General features: G+C 48.8%; 1 protein-coding gene across 2 annotated transcripts; it reads left to right on the top strand.

The window, feature by feature from the left end:
• The first annotated feature begins 1,201 nt into the window (after positions 1–1,201).
• On the top strand, positions 1,202–18,612 carry SIX2 (SIX homeobox 2). 2 transcript variants are annotated; one of them, XM_083605557.1, is made up of 2 exons: positions 1,202–2,600; positions 16,302–18,612. In XM_083605557.1, exons 1-2 carry the CDS (start codon positions 2,035–2,037, stop codon positions 16,603–16,605), a joined length of 870 nt encoding a protein of 289 aa, XP_083461683.1. In that variant the 5' UTR covers positions 1,202–2,034; the 3' UTR covers positions 16,606–18,612. The 2 variants fall into 2 exon arrangements, with proteins under 2 accessions (XP_083461683.1, XP_083461684.1); XM_083605558.1 differs by having other exon boundaries at positions 1,875–2,594.
• The last annotated feature ends 1,646 nt before the right edge of the window (positions 18,613–20,258 follow it).

Below are 20,258 nucleotides of genomic sequence, written 5' to 3'. Positions count from 1 at the left end.
ATAACAGGCATCCCGGTTCTAAACACAGGAGGCTATTTCCCAATAAAGTGTGTTTTCTGTTTAAACTTATTCACCAAGTCACTCCCTCTAAGCTCCCCCTCCACCGCCCCCGGCAGAGAGCTGTACTAAATACTTGCCAAGTTAAGTGGACACAGGACTAGAGCGTAAATCGGTTTTAGAGTTTCCGTGTTAGGCTGCATACCTCCCCTCCTAAGAAGAAAATTACACTGAAATTAAATCTGCTTGTCATCGGGTCAATCTGCTTCATTCAATAAAAGAAATGTGCGTCATTAAGAATGGATGCGCCCCGCTACAGATGCATCAACATTCCAGTTAAGCTGCAGTTGGAGTGATAGCGAATTAAATTTTCCTTAAAACCCGAGCATTTAGTCTTTTACACTGAATTTGAAAGAAGAATAAGGCAGGACAGTCAATGACTGGTAAAAGCGAACGGGTTATAAGCCTGGGCGTTTGATTTTTTTCATTGCAGTTCAATTTCTCCCAATGAATGTTCTAGGATCAAGGAAGAGGCAGAGTAAACGCTTTGAATACTGTTGGTACTTTCGTTTTCATAACTTACTACAGGGTGGAGGGACCGTAGGAAAGATGACCGCTGCAAAAGTTTGAAAGTCTTCATCCACACGGATGCTTCCAGTAAGATTTTCCAAAATTTTAAGAGGCTATGCACACACACACACACACACACACCCCTTTCCTCCAAATTTGAGATTGTTTCGAAGTGGAAAGCATCAAACTAGAAGTCGAAACGGTAGGATTGGGAGACCTGTCGGTGTTGTAGCGCCCCCGCTGTCAGTCAGCGGTCAGGCCTGGGTGGGACTCTCCCCCCCTCTTTCCGTGTTTTGCAACGTCAATCACAGCAGACATTTATTTCTCTCCCCCCCGCTCTGCTCCCCCCCCAACCAGGCATCTTCCACTTCTTAGTAATATCCCAACTCTAAAAAAGCCCTCCTCCGAGTGGCTCAAAGCAATCTGTCAACCGAGCCGGGGAGCCACCTCAAAACAGATCGGGTTACTTTTGATTGACAGCGTCACCATGGCAAATAATTTGATTAAAACAATTGTCTTCTCCTTGGCAGTCCCCGGGTCAAATAACTGGACCAATCACAGCGCGGCTAATCACTTTTTCATGCCAGTTTAGAATAATATTATTTGGAGGGGGGGAGGAAAGAGAGAGAGAGAGGGAGGCGAAGAGAGAGGGAGGGGAAGAAGAGGGGGAGGGGAAGGAGGAAGAAAAGAAAAAAAGAGAGAGAGAGAAGACCCGGCAAGAAGAGAAGAGGAGGAGAGCGAGGAGACGAAGAAGAGGAGGAAGGAGGAAAAGGGGAGCAGGACTTTTTAAAGTACTGGATTACATGTAAGAGATCCTATCGCTGAGAGCGGGGAGGGGGGAGGGAGGAAGAGAGAGAAGAGAGGAGCGGAGAGAGGAGAGTGGAACTCGCAAGCCCGGCCAGGGGGTGGGGAGAGCGAAAGTTCCACTGTTGCGAGCGCCGCAGCCTCTCACACAATAGAGCCGCAAAGTTTGCTGATCGGAACTCCGGGACTTACAAACCAAGCGGGAGGTCAAAAGCCGAAGAGGCAGGAGGAGAGCAAGCGAGAAGAGGTGAAAGTGAGCGCTCGCCTCGCTCTGCCTTTGATCTTCCCCCGCGCGCGAAGATTCTCTAAGCTCCAGGGGCGCCGGCGCAGCGGCCCCGCCAGCGCTGACCTAAGCCCGAGGGCTCCATTTGTAAGTAAGCTAGCCCCGGCGCTCTGTGGTTGGCTGGCCCCTTGCGAAGCCCTCTCTCCATTGGTGCCGGCTGTCGCGCGCGCGCGTCCCGGACACCCCCCTCCCCGCACGACCCGCCGCCGCCAGTTCTGCCCCCCAGGCGGTGCCTGCGGGGCGCTCGGCCGCGTCGCCCCCCACCCACCCACCCACCCACCCTACCCCACCCGGAGTGGCTGCCCCCTTTCGGCCAGGGCAGATGCGCTAAGAGGCGGCGGTGGCAGGAGGAGCAGGGCCTCTCCCGGGCGCCCGCCACCATGTCCATGCTGCCCACGTTTGGCTTCACCCAGGAGCAAGTGGCGTGCGTCTGCGAGGTTCTCCAGCAAGGTGGCAACATCGAGAGGCTGGGCCGCTTCCTGTGGTCGCTGCCGGCTTGCGAGCACCTGCACAAGAACGAGAGCGTGCTGAAGGCCAAGGCCGTGGTGGCTTTCCACCGGGGCAACTTCCGCGAGCTCTACAAGATCCTGGAGAGCCACCAGTTCTCGGCGCACAACCACCCCAAGCTGCAGCAACTGTGGCTCAAGGCGCACTACATCGAGGCCGAGAAGCTGCGGGGGCGACCCCTAGGGGCGGTCGGCAAGTACCGGGTCCGCCGCAAGTTCCCCTTGCCCCGCTCCATCTGGGACGGCGAGGAGACCAGCTACTGCTTCAAGGAGAAGAGCCGCAGCGTGCTGCGGGAATGGTACGCGCACAACCCTTACCCGTCCCCTCGGGAGAAGAGGGAGCTGGCCGAAGCCACCGGGCTGACCACCACCCAAGTCAGCAACTGGTTCAAGAACCGGAGGCAGAGGGACCGGGCGGCCGAGGCCAAAGAAAGGTACGAGTAAGTACTTCCTCCTGGCTCCCTCTTTCGACCCCCAACCCCTGCTGAAAAAGATTTCTGATTTGGGGACCAGGGGAGGGGCGGTGGGGTGCTGGACTCTCCCTAAATTTGCTTATCCATTCCAGGCCAAACTGTGCGGCGCTGAGACGCGCACAAAGGCGCTTTTGTCGCGTAAGCAGCCTTGAACTTAGCGAGCACTTGCTCCCGAGTAAACTCGCAGAGGATCAGGCCGCGGGGGAAAGCGCCACCGGCCTTGAGGTTCACCTAAGGCGAAGGGAGATAGCAATGAAACTAGAACGTGGCGCTTCATTCTCTTTGTAAAACAGCAATCTTAACTTTTCGCCGTTTCGTTCATATCGGAATGCTATCGGAAAAGCAGGAACACACAGGTCCCAACCAGTTGACTCTCCGCGCCCCCCCCCCCCAGGAACTAGTTTTACTCGAGAGCAACACTGGGTTGCCCCGCCAAAGCTAAATCGCTTTGCTTCGGCTTCTCCAGGCCACTTCCTCGGAAAACTTGATTTGGAAGAAATGGAGCAGAGTTTTAAAGTAAATGGAACAGGAGAAAGCTGGATCTTCCTTCGTTCCTTTTCACAATCAGGCCAACTTCCTATTCTGACTAACTCTTTTCCGCTTCCCGGGAAAATATCTGTAGTTTTCTCAACTTTAATTTACTTCGCGGCCCCATCCTTATCTACTTGGAAGTTAGTGCCATTGAATTCAATAGGGAATACTTTAATGAATCAGTGTTGGACTGCAATCTTGGCTACATATTTAAGTAACAGAAACGTGTTGAGTGAGCCGTTTCTCCGTGCAGGAAGAAAGCAGTCAAAACAATACTAAAAAAGGGGGAGATATTAATTCTGCTAGTAAATATCTCTAATGCATATTGAACAAATACACCTGAACACTTTACAAGACCATCAGGTCCTTCCTCGCCAGCAAAATTAACCACGTTTAATACCCCATCTCGAACACACGAACTCCTGGTGGGAATCAAAATTAAAAGCTGCAATCCTAAATTCACTTACCTGGGTGTAAGTCGCATTCGAATCGGTGCTCCTCAACTTCCAGCGCGTGGGATTGAGCTGCATGAGTTAAATTCTTTCTGCCCAGCCCGAGTTTCCGCGCTGTTGCCGGCAATTCTACTCTTTACAATGGGACTCCACACCAGTGTAGTAGTTTAAAGTGGAGGAAAGGTAGTAAGTAACTTCACGCAGCACTGTTGGAAAAAGCTGCTTGCTTGTAGAATGGTCCCAGTAGGCCCCCAACTCTATAAAAGCGAACTTCTTTGCCCCTGGGGCCGGTGAGTGTGTGGCTAAAGCCACGATCATCAATGATTTTAACCCTTGGTGATGATCACAATTAACACGTTTCCTGCGGCCAACTGTAAATCTCTTTCTCACTTTGACAAGCCCTTGAATTCACTTAGGATACCAGCTGAAGAGAAAGCCAGGGTTTCCAAAATGCGTTGGGCCAGGAGCACACAGACGTACCCCACATTGTTCAGAAACTGCACATTTTCAAGGGAAATAAATCTCAGGAGTTTCCGTTCACGTTAAAGTGGCTGCTTATCTATCCGGATACAAGTTCCCTTTCATTCCATTGCTTCAGTAAGAGGGATGGGACAGATTCCAGATAGTAGATGGAAGGATAATAATGAACTGTGGGACAGAAATATGCTATAATAATTTCATATTAATCAGTGCAAACGCCTCCCATCAATTACTAATAAACTGTGAACACAAGAGCGTTCGTATAAGTCAGAACACTATGATCTAGAAGAAAAATCGGCGGATGTTGCATTATGTTTTAATTCTTCTTATGAAACTATCTTCCGAGATGGAAATAGTTGTTCAGTAGCTGACTCTTAAGGAGCAATGAATTGGCGTTAAGAGAGGGCTAGCCTAGAATAAATGGGCAGATTTTCGATCGTAGCACAGGTCCGAAATTGCGGCCCTATGGCTGAATCGGATCAATCCGACCTGGTGGCCTTAACTCTGAGTAAATAAATACACACGCAGTTGCGCTGCTCCTAACAGCATGGATTCTCTCCCTGAGTAAATCAGCCTCGTATACAAACCCGTAAAGGTTTACCCATCCTGTTTCAAGGGGATATGAAATTAGTGGTGGAAAACGAAACGAACTGGCTCCAAAGGGATTCTGAAGGCTGCAGGCATCGAACCACATTGAGACAGAATCGAATAGAATCTCGACGCCAGAGAGAAGAGCCGAAAAGTTGGGCACTGCTAGCTTAGGCCTTAAACGCATTATAGGGAGCCTGTTTAACGTGGACTTGCCAGCAGCACCCGAGCCGCCACGGTATTGTTAGCTCTGTCGGCGGATTAAGGAAGCCCACGTTGTTGTGATAGCCTAGCAACTCAGATAGTACTACTCTGGAGTAAGTGGGTGGTTGTTTGGAGTTTCGGGAGGCCATCCACCGCTACTAGCGTCTTCTCATCCCTCCCTTGTAGTTCGTACCGGGACACGGGTCCCATCGAACAGGATGGATTTCTCAGTAAATTCTCTGTGTGAAGCCGTGGGGCTGTCAGTGCTCACGAGCGGACGCTTGTACGTTGCAGCCGCGCACCGTGACCCTAAAATCTTTGGCCGAGAAGTCATCCCCTCTGATTTCGAGGGAGTCTTTTGTTTTGCTGAGGGGCACTTTCCCTAATCTCCTATTGTGTAACTAACTAGCTTGAGAGGGTTCCCCCCCAAAAAGAAACATATTTAGAAACTGGGTTAGGGGAGCCGACGGAAAATAACTTCAGAACCTTGTTAAACCGGCCTGAAATGGAGAATATAATATGGCTTTAAAAACAAATCTGGGGGCCAGTTAACGGGTCTAGAAGGACGGGTGAGCCGAAAAAAAAAACCAATTTAATTCCTCGCAACAGAAAGCTCGCAGCAGTTTCGAAACCCACTCACACAGCCAGAGAGGGCAAGTGTCAGCCCTTGTACAATTAACACGTGTGAAAGAGCCAAGCAGCCGAATACCGGGAGGACCCGGACGCGCACCTTTGATGTGCAAGTCTTCCGCGGGCCGGCTGAATTCACTTTTGGCACCCTCCTGCGCCATAAGTGAGTTCAAAGGTATTTTCTGGTGAGCTAGCGTTGGTAGAAAATCCAAAACATAGTCGCGGCTCCCTCTGCTTCCACCCACATGTGGGCCTAATAAAGCAGATATCATCTGGTTGGACCAGCGCTCTCTCTCCCTTCTACTGTACTCTGAGGCGGCCATCCAGAAACCACTCTCTTGGAAAACTCGCCGGAGAATCTGGGTTCCACTTTAGAGGTGGCCGGCTGGATTTTGCATGCAAAAGTGAACTTCGTCTGGAGGTCCAATAAGGGCCACCCGCAACCCCAAAGGCAGCCGGATCCCATGCGTGCCTTCACCGGGAGGCCCCCCATCACCGGGCTTACTCCCCAATAAGTGCGTGCATTGATGGGATCGCAGCTTTTATTCGAAATTAGCACCACGATCCCGAACATTTGGGAAGCGGGGGTGGCGTAAGGTTTAAATCCAAATTCCTGCGTACTTGAAACCCAAGCGCCAAGGTGATTTCAATCCCTGCTGTCTTTAACAGGGCTGAAAATCGCTTTGAATCCAAGTCGTCTGTTTTTATCATTTATGCACCGACCTGTTGCAAAAAAAAAGGGGGGGGGAGGCGCTAGTTTCTCTTGAGCAGATTCTGCCTGGGTTGCAGGCGGGGCTCGGAGCTGCGGGACAATCCTTTCCGCCCCGCCGAGTTGAAAGGAGCTTCCTGCAGCGCGCGTTTGTCACTGCGTGGGTCCAAATTCTGAGAATATCTACCTTTGCTGGTCTTGACTGGGAAGAGGATCGCCATTTTGCGCGGGTATCTAGGGACAGGGGGCTCTGCCCTTTCTGATGAATAAGCGACCTTTGGGGCGTTGGGCACTTGTTTGAGAGACAGGTTGCAAATCTGACAGCTGTTAGTAAACCTCTGTGAATTAAAATGCAGTTTATTCTCACCCTAAACCACCGCCGCTGCGCAACTCCGTCTCCCAAAGCGTCTAACCAGTAGGTTGATTTTACTAGAACCTGCTAAAGGTGACATCTCTTTCCCATGACAAAATTCAGGGTCGCCTTCTCCAGAAAATGCGCTTCTGGTGGCTGCAACGCGTGCACGCCAGTGTCCTTGAAGGCAGTTTCCCCCAGTCCCCAAATATTATGTTTATATGAGTAACTGGCAGCAGTTGAATCTAGAAGTCCGGGAGGAATTTACGTCCGGGACAAGACTAGTGCGTGTGCACTTATTTTCGATGGGGGTCAATAGGTCTAGGATCGGGCTAGACGTTCTGCGCAGAACGTTTAACCCGATCCTAGATCCGTTGCCCCCTGTCGAAAATAAGTCCCTCTGAGTTCTAAGTCCTTGCGACTTAATTGTCATAACGCTGCTGCCTCAGTGGAAAACACACACATTTTGAAACTGTTAATGGCTCAGGTAAAGTAGCCGAGCGGAGTTCAAGGCAGGCGGTTTGACTCGATTCGGTTCGCGGCCTCCATCCATTTCGCTAAGTTGACATAAGCTTATTTTCTCCCGCGGGTGGAAAGCGGAGAGACTCGCCTGGCCAGTCTAGGGTTGGTGAGATGAAAGATGCCCATTTACTGCTAATCGGAGGAACACACCATAGGCGCTCTCTCTCGCTGAGGTGGAAGAGAATTAGCATCTTGAACAGGATACTGAATCCTCTTTAACAGACGGCAGCGTCCCGCAAGCAGGGTGGTTCCCCTTACCGAGCGATCTCCGTTTTTCCAGATGAAAATGGGACAAATGTCCCCTTTCCCCAATATCACCCTGCCGTGCCCATAGCTATAGCTTTAGCTTCGCCTGGACGTCTGCAGTTTGATTCCCAGCTGAGTAACGCTGCGCGCTTATAGGTGTGATCACAGGGCATTAAGCCCTACGCCACTGGGTTATCTATGGAGACTGCTAACAACCTTCCTCAACCTGGTGCCCACCAGATACAATGCTTGCGCAGTCCTGGCTGAGAGTTATAATCCAACAACATCTGGAAGGTACGGGACTGGCGAAGGCTGATGTCAGGCATCAACGTATTTTCCTTTACCTGGAAGAGAACGTTCCCATCATTACAAGTGACGCTTAGGATAACAGTCCTAGAGTTAATTCCGCTACAGCCAGTGGGGATAATATGATTTTACAGCCCAATTTTAAACCAGTCTTCTTAAACTCAGTCCCACTGGGTTCAGTGAGATTAACTCTCTAGGGAAGGTGTTTAAGAGTGAAGGCTTACTTGGGAGTAAAGTAAGGCAGCCTTCTTTTGGGCACTTACCCGGGGAGTTAGCTGTCCTGACCTCGACGGGACTTACCTTCGAGTACACATTTTCTTTATTAGCTAGTTGTACTTTTATTCCGAACCATCTGTGTTCACAGCATGCAACCAGAAAACATCATACCTGGATAGCTCAGTTGGTTAGAGCATGGTGCTCACAATGCAAAGGTTGCTGGTTCGATCCCGGTACGGACACCTGCCTATTCCTGCATTGTAGGGGGTTGGACTTGATGATCCTCGGGGTCCCTTCTATGATTTTATGAAATCTACTATTTTATGAAATCTACTATCAAAGTAGGCATTAAAATACCAAAACCTTGCCATGAGATCAGAGTTTGTCTTTTTTTAAAATTACATATGGCATGAAGAAAGCGGATAGAATACTACTACTACTACTACTACTACTACTACTAATCTCTCTCATAATGTTGTAACTGGTTGACATCCAATGAAGCTGAATTTTGGGAGATTTGGTACAGATCAAGGAAAGTACATCTTCACGCAGCGCACAGACAATCCTATGGGATTCACTTCCCCAGGGGGCAGAGATTAACCACCAACTTGGATGGCTTTAAAAGGAGATTTGGTGGAGAGGGCTACTAGCCACCATGGTTATGCTCTACCTCCACAGTTCTTGGCAGCAGTGCTTGCAAATACCCGTTGCTGGGAAGGAGGGAGTTACTCTTGTGCTCATGTTCTGCTCCCTCGTTTCCCATAGGCATCTGGTTGGCCACTGTGAGAACCCGATACTAGATTACATGGGCCTTTGGCCTGATCCTGCAGGCTCGTCTTGTGTTCTTATGCGGTGAACAGTAGGTCTTGCTTGCAAATAAAGGTAGTTAAGGTTGGCAGCAATTATTGTCAATTAGCAATTACTGCTGATTGTTGCGAAACTTTGCTTAGGAGTGGTGTGCCGCTTTCTTAAATAATTAGGCTGTGCATCCATACTGAATCACCCGCATGTCCTCAGCTTTATGAACAGCGCCGTCCTGTATGTGTCTGCTCAGTGGTAAGAGCTATTGAATTCAGTGGGAATTGTCCCCCGTGCGAGTGTGAACAGGATTGCAGCCCGAGCGCGCTTGGATTTGAGTCGAAGTCTCCTCATTGACTTCAGTGGAAACAAGTCTGCTTAAACGCTTGGATGTATCTTGAGTTTTAAATCGAGCTTTTAAAGGGTTACATTTATATAAACGCGTAACTTTATTAAATAATGTTTCAAGAGGCGTGTAATACAACGTGGATGTCCTATGTATTCTGAAATATCCAGGTACAATACAAAATGCGTTGATGTGGATTGTTTAATCCTTCATCTGCATTTAAGTGAAGAAAGGCCGGCGCATCATAGTGCTTAACAGCAGGTTTCTGCTCATGTCTACTCCGAAGTAAACGCCATCGGGTGCAATGTGGCTTGCTCCAAGGTAAATAGGCATAGATCGTAGCCTAACAGCGGTGGGTTTGAGCCTAGTCCTGGAATTTCCCCGGTAGGATTTGGCTGGTCTTAGGCAAACCAATATATCTCAGTCCTCACCCATCCATAGCCCCAAATCTGTAAAATGGAAATAATAATGTAGTGACCTGCCTTACGGGATTAGCGATCTAATGCATGTGAAAAGATCTGAATCGCGACGGGAAAACCCAATTTAAAGATAATATGTTGCCAAGGAGAAGGTCAGCATACTACATATTTACACGCAGCCCACAACCTATCCACATAACCCAGCAGCCCCGTTGACTTCAATGGGGTGGGTACTTGTAGGGCTCGGTCGTTTTCCAAATCGAGCGGGCAGTCTGCGCAAGGACACAGCAATACTGAAGAAAGGGGTTAAAATGCGTTTTGTTGCAAAGGAAGCCGCGCGGGGGTGGGAGAGACCCAAGAACCCTCTGAACTGCATTGCTTCATGAAAATGGGATGGTTTCCGCAAAATGGCTTGCGGCCGAAATAGGAGGAAAAAGTATATTCTCCAGGCCTTGGAAGCGTTCGGGGTGGTTCGAGTTGGAGTAGTAGCCTAAGGAGCTAGTGATACCACTGAATTGTTAGGGCTAAGAATCTACCAGATAAAACTACAGCACAGTGCAGGATTTCAGATAAAGTATTAGCAGAGCCTCGATGGGGCGCTTTTCTGCCCTAATAAGGAAGCCGCTTTTGGTTCTCAATTCTAGAAGACGACCCTCCTCCGCTTCTTTCCGAGACTTGTGGCACCTGGGAGCCTAACCATTTTATGATGGCTTAATTTCCGGCCGCGCCGCCGCGGAGAAGCTGCTACTTAGATGGCGTGGAGTGTCCAGCGTAAAGACACTCCTGCATCCAAGGAAACTGGCTCTCTCCTATCCACGCTGCAGAAAAAGCGAACTGCGAGTCTTCCAGTTGCCACAAGACTCTTCGGCTGCAGTATTGCGCACGCTTAGTCTCAGTGAATCCCGCAGGAGCGTCTTCTGAGCAAACGCGCATGCTGATCCTCGGGGCTGGTTGTTGATCCCTTACAGCGATCTCCTTCTGTTAAACAAACTTTATCGGAACTCGGTGGCTTTAGCACTTAATCCAGCCTCTCAGAAACTACGGCTGCTACCCTAAACTCCCTTACTAAAAAAGTTCTCTTGAAATGCGGCGGGGTGTACTTCTGAGTCAACCGGTTTAGGATCGCGCAGTTTAGCATCGAAGTGTTAGGCTGCAAACCTAAACGTGTTTACCTGGCAGTCGGATTCCATCGAAATGACGCTAGCATACTTATTTAGAAGTAGATATTTTCTCCTCGCTTCCTTCCCGCTTCCGATGGAGCTCAAATAAGCGGGTTTAGGATCGCGGTCTTATTTGTTGGGAAGCCAGGGCAACTGAAGCCAATTCCGCTCCCCTCCTCCGGCCCCAGTAGCGTGTGTAGCCACCGAGGTGTTGCCGGATGAAGGAAATACTTGCGTGCCACGAGCCACGGAGGGCATTTCCGCTCCTGATTCAAGAAAATAAAATGCCTCTCGTTTGCTACTGTAGGCTGGGATGTATTTCAGTATATATGTAGACACACACATTCGAGCTTCAGAATGGACGGGGAGGAAAAGAGTTTAGCCCTAGCCGAGATCTGAGGAAGGGACCCCAACGCAGATATATTTTTTCCATTCCCATCTTTGCGATGTTAGATTTAGCCGGAGGAAACGGCGGCCAGAACGCGCTGCTTTTCCTTTCTGGGCCGAGGACTGAAGTGCTAACGCGTCCCCTTCTCCCCCCCCCCCCACCACCAAAGGCTTCCTAATCTCTGCAGGAGAGAGAGGGAGGAAAAGAACGTTTTTATCAGACCACACTTTTTTACTGAGCCGGCCGCAAACTGTTTACAAGACCCGAGATCGACTCAACGAGGCCCTGGGGGGTTGCAGGGCAGGCAGAGGCTGTGGAAGCCCGAATTTTATTTTCCTCCTCCCCATCCACAGCTGGTTAAAGCAGAAGTCAGATAATTGGCATCTCGGTTCTAAATCAGTGGGACGTTATTTCCAAACCTGCCATCCGCCAAGCTCTCTCTTTTCGAGCCTTTACGCGACTGCTTCAGGATGTGCCACCTTGGATGGGAAGTTAGTATGCGCAATGAGCGGTCTTGTGAAGATGGCTGCACCCAAGATTTCCTGCCTAGGGAATAGGGCGTAGGCCGAGATCCTAGAGGCTCCAGTGAGTTGAGAAAAGAAAAGAAATGTTTGTGTTGCAATTCCGGGAAGGTTAGACTACAACTCCCTTCATCCTTGCCCAGGTGCCCTGCTGGCTGATGGGAGTTGGAGGTCAGCAGCATCTAGAGGGCCAAAATTCTGACTATTGAGGGTGGGGCTCTCTTTACCTAATTACCTGGACTTTGGCCCCCACAGTTCTGCTCTGAGGGCACCACAGTGGGGATGGAAAGAACCTGAGTGTTTCTAGCAGGAGGTAGCTGGAATAGGAGTGGTGGTCTTGGAGTCATACAAATTGCTCACTACCAATCAGAGACCCCTTTATTCTATGTTTATAAATATATATATATAATGTTTTAAATAAAAAACAAAAACAAATTGGTATCCAATGATAAAAAAATACCATAAAACAGAAAAGTATGAATTAGTTATATGAAAAAAAAAACTTTATAACAAGCAAATGAAAAAATCTGGAGACATAGTCACTACAGTTTACTATTCTTTAATCAAATCAACCTTAACATAACTAAACAATTCTGCGTTCTTCAGCGGTCTGTTTTAGAAACACACATAGAATATTAACATACACAAAGAATGTAGCGATTTAAAATACCCTATAGAACTAGAGAAAAAGAGAAAAAAGCAAATCAGCGTAATCATACCTGCAAATATGAAAATGTTGTTGTTGATGATAATTAAATTTCTATACCTCTCAAGGATTACATGGCAGTTTACAATATAAATACACAAAAATGCATATCATAGTAACATGCAAAATCAATACCCCCCACAAACAGGCCATCACTTGTTTAATTAGCCAAAGGCCTGGGATTAGAGGAATGTTTTTGCCTGGTGCCTAAAGATATGTAACCAAGATGCTAGGAGAGCATTCCACCATAGAAAAGGCCTGTTCTCGTGTGGTCACCCTACAGATCTCTTGTGGAGGAGGCACAAAAGGGAGGGCCTCGGATGATATCACAGGGTCCAGATCGGTTCATATGGGGAGAGCCGATCCTTGAGGTATTACGGTCAGGGGTGGATATACTATGCTATGAAACTAATAAAGCTTCAAGGCACCTAATCCTGGAGGGCCCCCAGAAGTGACTTTTGTCCATGTTGCTTAAAAAAATTGGGCCTAGTAGATCCAATTTGAGTTGCATGACTCAAACTGATTAATTTTTTGTTGTATGTTTTTCAACAAAAGTTCGAGAGTCAGCAGCACAGATGTTGTGAAGGTGGAACAGCCCCATCAAAGAAGAAAAGAGTTGTTACCTAGAACTTGTTGTTGGTTGCAAAGTGGACCTGAGCTGCCACCTTTGTCAGGGTGAGGTGTGGGTCCCTGTGGAAGCCGATGCCTACATGGGGTGCCTGGTTGTGCCCCCTTAGAATTTTGTGCCTGTGACCATGCCCCCCACAACACCACTGGCTGGGGAAGGGGTTTCCTGGAAGCCCTACTTTGGGGGGTTTGTTTCTCACCAGAATGCCCTTAAAATTGCTGCAATCCCATCTTCTCCTCTAAACTGGAGGTGTGTATCACACCTTTTCATACTCTCAAAGGAGATCAGAGTGGTGATTTCACACCCACATCTCAAGCATGGGTGCTCTGAATTGACTGTGCACTTCCAGGCCATACCTGCCCTTAGGATAGCAGTTGTGCAGCTCAGCTCCACAAAACATATTTTCCAGTAGGTGTGCAGCTAGCAGGAAGTCAGTCAACTGAGAGCTGACTTTTGAGTAAAGATTAAAATGCATTGATCCATTTGTTATCCTCACAAGAATCCTGGCAGGTAGGTGGGGTCTGAGAGACAGTGGCTGACTGAAGGCTGCCCATGAGAGATTAAGAGTTCCGCAGGGATGCCCAAACGTTTTTCAAAGAGGGCCAAATTTGATGAAGTGAACATTCATGAGGGCCGACCAAAGTTGTTGAGCTTTCTTAGGACTGAAGTTGTTGAGCTTCTTTTAGGATTGAAGTTAAAGGTAAAGGGACCCCTGACCATTAGGTCCAGTCGTGACCGACTCTGGGGTTGCGGCGCTCATCTCGCTTTATTGGCCGAGGGAGCCAATAAAGGTGCAGCTTCCGGTCATGTGGCCAGCATGACTAAGCTGCTTCTGGCGAACCAGAGCAGCGCACGGAAACGCCGTTTACCTTCCCACCGGAGCGGTACCTATTTATCTACTTGTACTTTGATGTGCTTTCAAACTGCTAGGTTGGCAGGAGCAGGGACCGAGCAACAGGAGCTCACCCCATCGCAGGGATTCGAACCGCCAACCTTCTAATCAGCAAGTCCTAGGCTCTGTGGTTTCACCCACAGCGCCACTGAGCTTTTTGGGGGATTTTGCCCCAGGACATATACTGCCACAGGTTAAATCAACTGGCGGGCCGGATTAGGCCCCTGAAACGGACTTTGGACATGCCTGCAGGGTCTCATACCTTGGTTCCTGGTGTAGTACTATAATTACAAGAGGTGCCTTTTCTGAAGACCTAGGTCAATGGGGATTTAATCCTGGGTTCCAAAGACTGTGTATCCAATGAGCATTCAATGGGATGAAACACACTTAAATGCGACTCAATGGGTTGCAGATTGTGGGAAATTGTACCATGTGATTCTAAAGTTAAAAAGGGGGAAAGAAATAAGCTAAAATCCAAATTTTGAGTAGTAGGAATAACACAAACTTAACTTTTGAGTCATTTTTTGGGGGGAGAAACTGTAATATAGCACAGAAACATAGGAAGCTCTAGATCAGTATTGTCATCACTGACTATCAGCAACTATCCAGAGTTTTCAGGCAGAAGACTTTGCCAAACCTATCTGGATGTGTCTGAGGATGAACCTGGGACTGGGTGGCACTGTGGTCTAAACCACTGAGCCTCCTGGGCTTGCTGATCGGAAGGTCGGTGGTTCAAATCTGTGTGATGGGGTGAGCTCCCGTTGTTCTGTCCCAACTTCTGCCAACCTAGCAGTTCAAAAGCACACCAGTGCAAGCAGATAAATAGGTACCGCTACGGCAGGAAGGTAAACAGCATTTCTGTTTGTCATGGTGTTCCGTTGCACCAGAAGTGGTTTAGTCATACTGGCCACATGACTGGGAAAGCTGTCTGTGGACAAATGCAAGACAAAGTGAGATGAGCACCGCAGCTCCATAGTCACCTTTGTCTGGACTTAACCATCCAGGGTCCTTTACCTTTTTTTTACCTACCTGTATGCTCTACTACTGAGCCCTTCAGTAGGTCATAGTGAACAACAGCAACAACAATTTTATTATTTATACCCCGCCTATCTGGCTGGGTTGCATGGAGTTGTATAGATTATGATTCTTCCCCTTTCCCATGTTATACTCACAATAACCGTAGGTGTGTGGTTGAGTCCAGGTAAGTGCATTCATGCCCTACCACAGAGGTTTGGCCCTTTCTCTCAACAATGTCAGGTTTCAGGATCCAAAGGGAGAAATGGAATCAGCATCTGCGTCAGTGACAGGCATGCAACCCAACTCTTTCCACGTTCATTCACTCTCCAGTGATTTCAAGGGGACTTCCTTCCCCAGAAGCTTATCTAGAATGGTTGAAGTCTGAAATGCATTAGAGCTCTCTAAACCTTCCTAGGGAGTAGGGCTGCAATTCTAACCCCTTACCTTGGAGTAAGACCCATTGAATTTAATAGGACTTCCAGCTGTGTACACACCACACATTTAAATCACCCACCCAAAGAATCCTGGGAACTGTAGTTTCTTAAGGGCTCTAACAACTGTAGGGGTGTGGGTGGTGCTGTGGTCTAAACCACTGAGCCACTTGGGCTTGCTGATCCGAAGCTCAGCAGTTCGAATCTGCGCAATAAGGACGAGCTCCCGTTGCTCGGCCCCTGCTCCTGCCAACTTAGCAGTTCGAAAGCGCGCCAGTGCAAGTAGATAAATAGGTACTGCTGCGGCGGGAAGGTAAAAGGCATTTCCGTGCACTCTGGCTTCCATCATGGTGTCCCGTTTTGCAAGAAGCGGTTAAGTCATGCTGGCCACATGACCCGGAAAGCTGTTTGGGGACAAACGCCGACTCCCTCGGCCTGAAAGCGAGATTAGCACTGCACCCCATAGTCGCCTTTGACTGGACTTAAGCGTCCAGGAGTCCTTTACCTTTTACCTTACTAACAACCATAACTCTGTGAAGGGTAAGCTACAGTTCTTTGGAGGGCATGTGCTTTATATAATCATCATCATCATCATCATCATCATCATCATCATCATCATCTATTATTTAAACCCCGCCCATCTGTCTGGGTTTCCCCAGCCACTCTGGGTGGCTTCCAACTGAATATTAAAAACAATACATGGGCCCTGGATTAGTGCCGGCCCAGGACATTTTGGCACCTGAGGTGAACCACAGAATAGTGCCCCCTCGTCCTGTGGGGAAGAAGGAATGAGTGAATATATCAGGAGCAAGGAGGGAATAAAGATCTACATTGGGATCTACTGCCCCTGTGGATCCTGCTGCCCGAAGCGATTGCCTCACCATGGATGGACGGGTCCTGCCGTGGACTGCCCTGCAAGTCCCCTTGATTGCAACAGAACTTACTTCTGAGAAAATATATGCCTGTGGTTGGACTCTGTGCTTGGGTCACGGACTTGCTTCAGGGAACCATGCATTCAATCCGGTCGATACCATCTGCATGAAGGGGGGAGGCGGAAAGGGAAGGGAAGAGACTGGTCCTCTTTTACAGCCTAATTTTCTCTCTTTTTTCCTTTTCTCCCTTCTAGGGAAAACAACGAGAATTCCAGTTCCAACGGCCACAACCCGCTTTCCTCCTCCCTGAACGGCAACAAGGCGGTTTTGGGCAGCTCCGAAGACGAGAAAACGCCCTCGGGGACGCCGGATCACTCTTCGTCCAGCCCGGCTTTACTGCTTAATTCGAACCCAGGCTTGCAGCCGCTCCACAGCTTGGGCCACCCCCAGGGTCCTAGTGCCATTCCTGTACCCAGCGCGGACCCTCTGCACCACCACAGTTTGCAAGACTCCATCCTCAACTCCATGTCCTCCAACCTGGTCGACCTGGGCTCTTAAGACGTTCGTGGCACCCGTGATGTCCCTTGAATCCATGCTTCCCACTCGGCTTTTTATTATTTCTTTTTTTAAAGAAACAAAACACTCATACCTATTACCTGAAACATTGAAAGGGATAGCAAGCTTCTTCACACGGATCCGTTGTCTGGCTTTGGATCAATGCTTGGTCGGCTGACTAATGACTTTTGGGGAAGGTACTGTAACCTCAAGACCCTGGCAAGTCTTAAGAGGGTTTGGCGAAGCTGGTGAACTCTTCCTTAAAAGTTGTTGTGTGTGTGGTTTTGCAGGGGTGGGGATGGTGGAAGGGGAGCAAAGGAGGTCAGGGCAGCCCCTCACTTGGGAGAGGAAGGGACTTGGCTGGCAGCTTCAGCCTTCACAATCTCTATGGGAGTTTATCAGGTCCAGTTTGCGGGTTGCCAACTTCTCAGCCAGCCTCTGGAGCTGCGCTTGAACCCTGATCAGCAACAAGTGAAGCTTTGTAGGCCTTGAAGAGACCAAAAGGTCCACCAGGCACCAGCAGCACCCTCTTCTTCTCCATGGCCAACCAGAGGCCTCTGGGAAGCAGAGAGTTGCCCCACTCCCCAGCTCTTAACCCCATTCTGAATGCCAATTGCTCTCTAGCAACATGGTCTTTAGAGAGGCGTCTGCTGCCTCTGACCGGAAGCTTCCATTGCGATCACGGCTGGCGACCTCTAGCTTGGTGCATCTATAATCCATCCAGTTAGTTCTAATCCCCTTTCAAAACCATCTCTAAAGTCATTGGCCCTCTTCGTTTCCGCATCTGAAGCCGCTGAGGGTGGAGCGAAGGCATATGAATCGAGCGCAGATGCTGCTTGCGAAGTTGGCAACTCCATCCCATTCGGTTTGTTCTGCTTCTGAATCTTGGGAAACAACGTGCTTGGGAATAATGTCTGGCTGAAATCAGGGGGGCTTCTTTCCAAACGGGAGGCTTCTCCCCTCAACCCCCCACCCCCACCCCGCCCCAGATTTTTGGATCGGACTCCAGCCTAGCAACTCTGTTGATTGTAAAGGGGCTACTATAGCTTGAGAATGGCAGAAAGCACGTTGCATCGTGGAGCTGGATCCGAAGGCTGGTGAGGAGAGTAGCAGCTGAAATTCCAGCGCTGTAGTAGCTGCCAGCTGCCGTAAAGGCAACCCCAGCATAGCTGTCAACTTTTCCCGTTTTTAAAGGGAAATTCCCTTATTCCGAATAGGATTCCTCGCAAGAAAAGTTGACAGCTATGAATCCCAGCCCTTATTCTTCTCCTTTGTAGCTGATGCTAGGCAAAGAAAGTGGGGAAGGGGAGGGACTTATTTCGTCTTCTTCGTGTGGTCCTCCCCCCTTAAGCCATTCTTTAGGTGTGAAGGACAAGCAAGGTGCGATCCACAAATCGCTTAAGCCACAGAACTTGCCTTCAAGCCGATCCAGTGGCTCCAGAGTTGGACTTGGAAGCCGGGAGATCTGGGTTGAGCTCCTCGACTCAGTGGGCGCTCTTCAGCTTCAGTTCCCTCATCTGTAAAATGGGAACAAAGGCGAACTACCTCGCAGGGCTGTTTGTGAGGATAAAGACTGTACAGCGTTTTGCACATTTAACATTGAGATAGCCTATATCACCCTTATTATTAATAATATTTTTATTCATAATAATAATATTCCCCTCTATTCCTTCCCCTTCGGAGTCTGCGGGGCCACCCAGGATAATGTGCGGAGTTGTCCGGGCTTGTGCGCCAGGCCCGGACTCTGACCCGCTTGGAGCCCACGGCACCCATTTCAAATCATAACAGGGCCAAGAGCAGGCGTTATATCTCTATCTCTACCTATCTATATGTGTATATTATAATAAGCCATTGCTGCTCATCGAAACCCAAGGAAAGTTATCACGCGCCAGCGAGGCCCCCTCAACTTCTCTGTATTGTTTATATTATGTGAATACGGTATTTGGGAAAAAAATAATATTTCTGCTTCTATTTTATAATAAAATCGAGAAATCCAGCCTACTGTGCAAAGGGATCCTGGGTTTCTTTTTAACCGGCGCGTTTTCCCCTATTGGTTACAATTGCATACGTGTCTGCACTATGAACCGGAACCGGTTTGTCACGGATTCAGTCACACACACACACCCTTTTCTCAAGGAGCGTCTGCTGGGAATGAGAATTGCAAAAGGCGGCGAAGGTATCCAAGCAGACAATTGTGCCACAGTCGAAAAATACATTTCCCTAAATCGTTAAGGAAGTCTTGACAGTTTAGGCAGTGTAAGTGGACGCTTGTGGTTTAGTATAAGTAAGAAACTGAAGCTTACCTGGAGATCTCTCCTCTCCGACCCCATGTTCAGGAATAATAATTAAGCGGGCCCTGGCCGTTTCCTTCATTTATTGCCTAACCAATCCTTGAACGAAACTCGTAAAACAAACAAAAAGAAAAACCAATCACCTGAACTAACCTTAAAAATTGAAGGTTGGAGTATTAAGTTGACAGCTATCATTTCCCTCTCCCATCTGTTTACCAGCGCGTTTTCCCATATCTCACTTCCACTCGTCAGGTTCCTAGTCCTCCTTGAGAAGAGGGAGAGAGGGCGCAGGAGGCGAAAGTCCTCCCCCCCCCCGCCACTTTGTAAAGAAGAGACTATCGCTTATTGTGGCGTGGTGTGAAGCTCCCGAAGAACTCAAAAACTGTTGCGGTGTAGGGTTCGATAAAAAGAAGAAAGTACCGGTTGTGTCAGGGACATTACTGAGTTGATTTAGAAAGATGCAGTTGGATGCAGGCAGCAGCCAATGTGGTTGGAGAGAAGCGCCCTTGTTCAGTGGTAGAGCATATGTCATGCATGCAGAAGGACCCAAGATCTGCATCTCCGGGTAGAACAAGGAAAGTCTCCGTCGGGAACCCTGGAGAGCTGCTGGCAGTCAGTGTAGAGTAGACAATAGTGGGCTAGATGGACCAGTTGTCCAACTCGGTATAAGGCAGCTTTCTATGTTGGGCCTGGAGATTTGGGGAAATAGGGGTGGACTGGAGCGGGAGAGGGGAAGAGAAATGTACCTGTTTAGCAAAGAAGAAGAAATGTGTGAGAGAGAGAGAGCTGCAGAGAAGATACGGATGGAACCCAGGAAAGGTGGCGTCGCGCAGAGTTTTTCAGACGACCCAAAAGTTTAGAAGAGAAGAGTTTCGGGAAGAAGGGTTTTGAGGGATCTGATAGGCGGGCTGTAGACCACAAAAGTGTGTGCCACGTTAAATCCATTTTGTTGCGTCTACTGTTGTAAACACACGATTTTACAACATGACCCCCAACCTACCCAACCACCTCTTGCAATAAACGTTTTGCTGGATTGCACTCTTGGTAATCTGTTTAGCTGCATCTCTGCGGTTGCGGTGTTTTGAGGGCCGTTGTTTTGGGGCTTTTTTGGGGGGGAGGGGGTTCTTCCAACCTGTACACTTTGCACTATCAGCAGTTATGGGGAGCGGGGAAAGGACAGGCAGGAAGATGGTCGGACAGGAGGGAATTGAGTTGCAAGGAAGCGATGGCAGTGCAGTAGAAAATGAAGCGCGGCTGAGGGAAGAAAAATGGTGTGTGTTTGTGTGTGTGTTTTAAAAGGGATCTCTCTTAGCGCAGGATTGAGATGCAGCGGGGAGGGGGGCGTAGATTGTTTGGTACACATCC

Source organism: Podarcis filfolensis (assembly GCF_964270895.1).
Source record: "Podarcis filfolensis genome assembly, chromosome: 3".
Taxonomy (NCBI): domain Eukaryota; kingdom Metazoa; phylum Chordata; class Lepidosauria; order Squamata; family Lacertidae; genus Podarcis; species Podarcis filfolensis.
The sequence above is the reverse complement of the archived record's forward strand: the minus strand, read 5'-3'. Positions and strand labels throughout refer to the sequence as shown.

What these genes read in the sequence shown, in the direction of transcription:
- SIX2 (XM_083605557.1), top strand. Translation starts at nt 2,035, where the DNA reads ATGTCCATGCTGCCCACGTTTGGCTTCACCCAGGAGCAAGTGGCGTGC. An exon ending in GAGGCCAAAGAAAGGTACGA is followed by an intron (nt 2,601 to 16,301) that starts GTAAGTACTTCC and finishes TCTCCCTTCTAG; the next exon opens with GGAAAACAACGAGAATTCCA.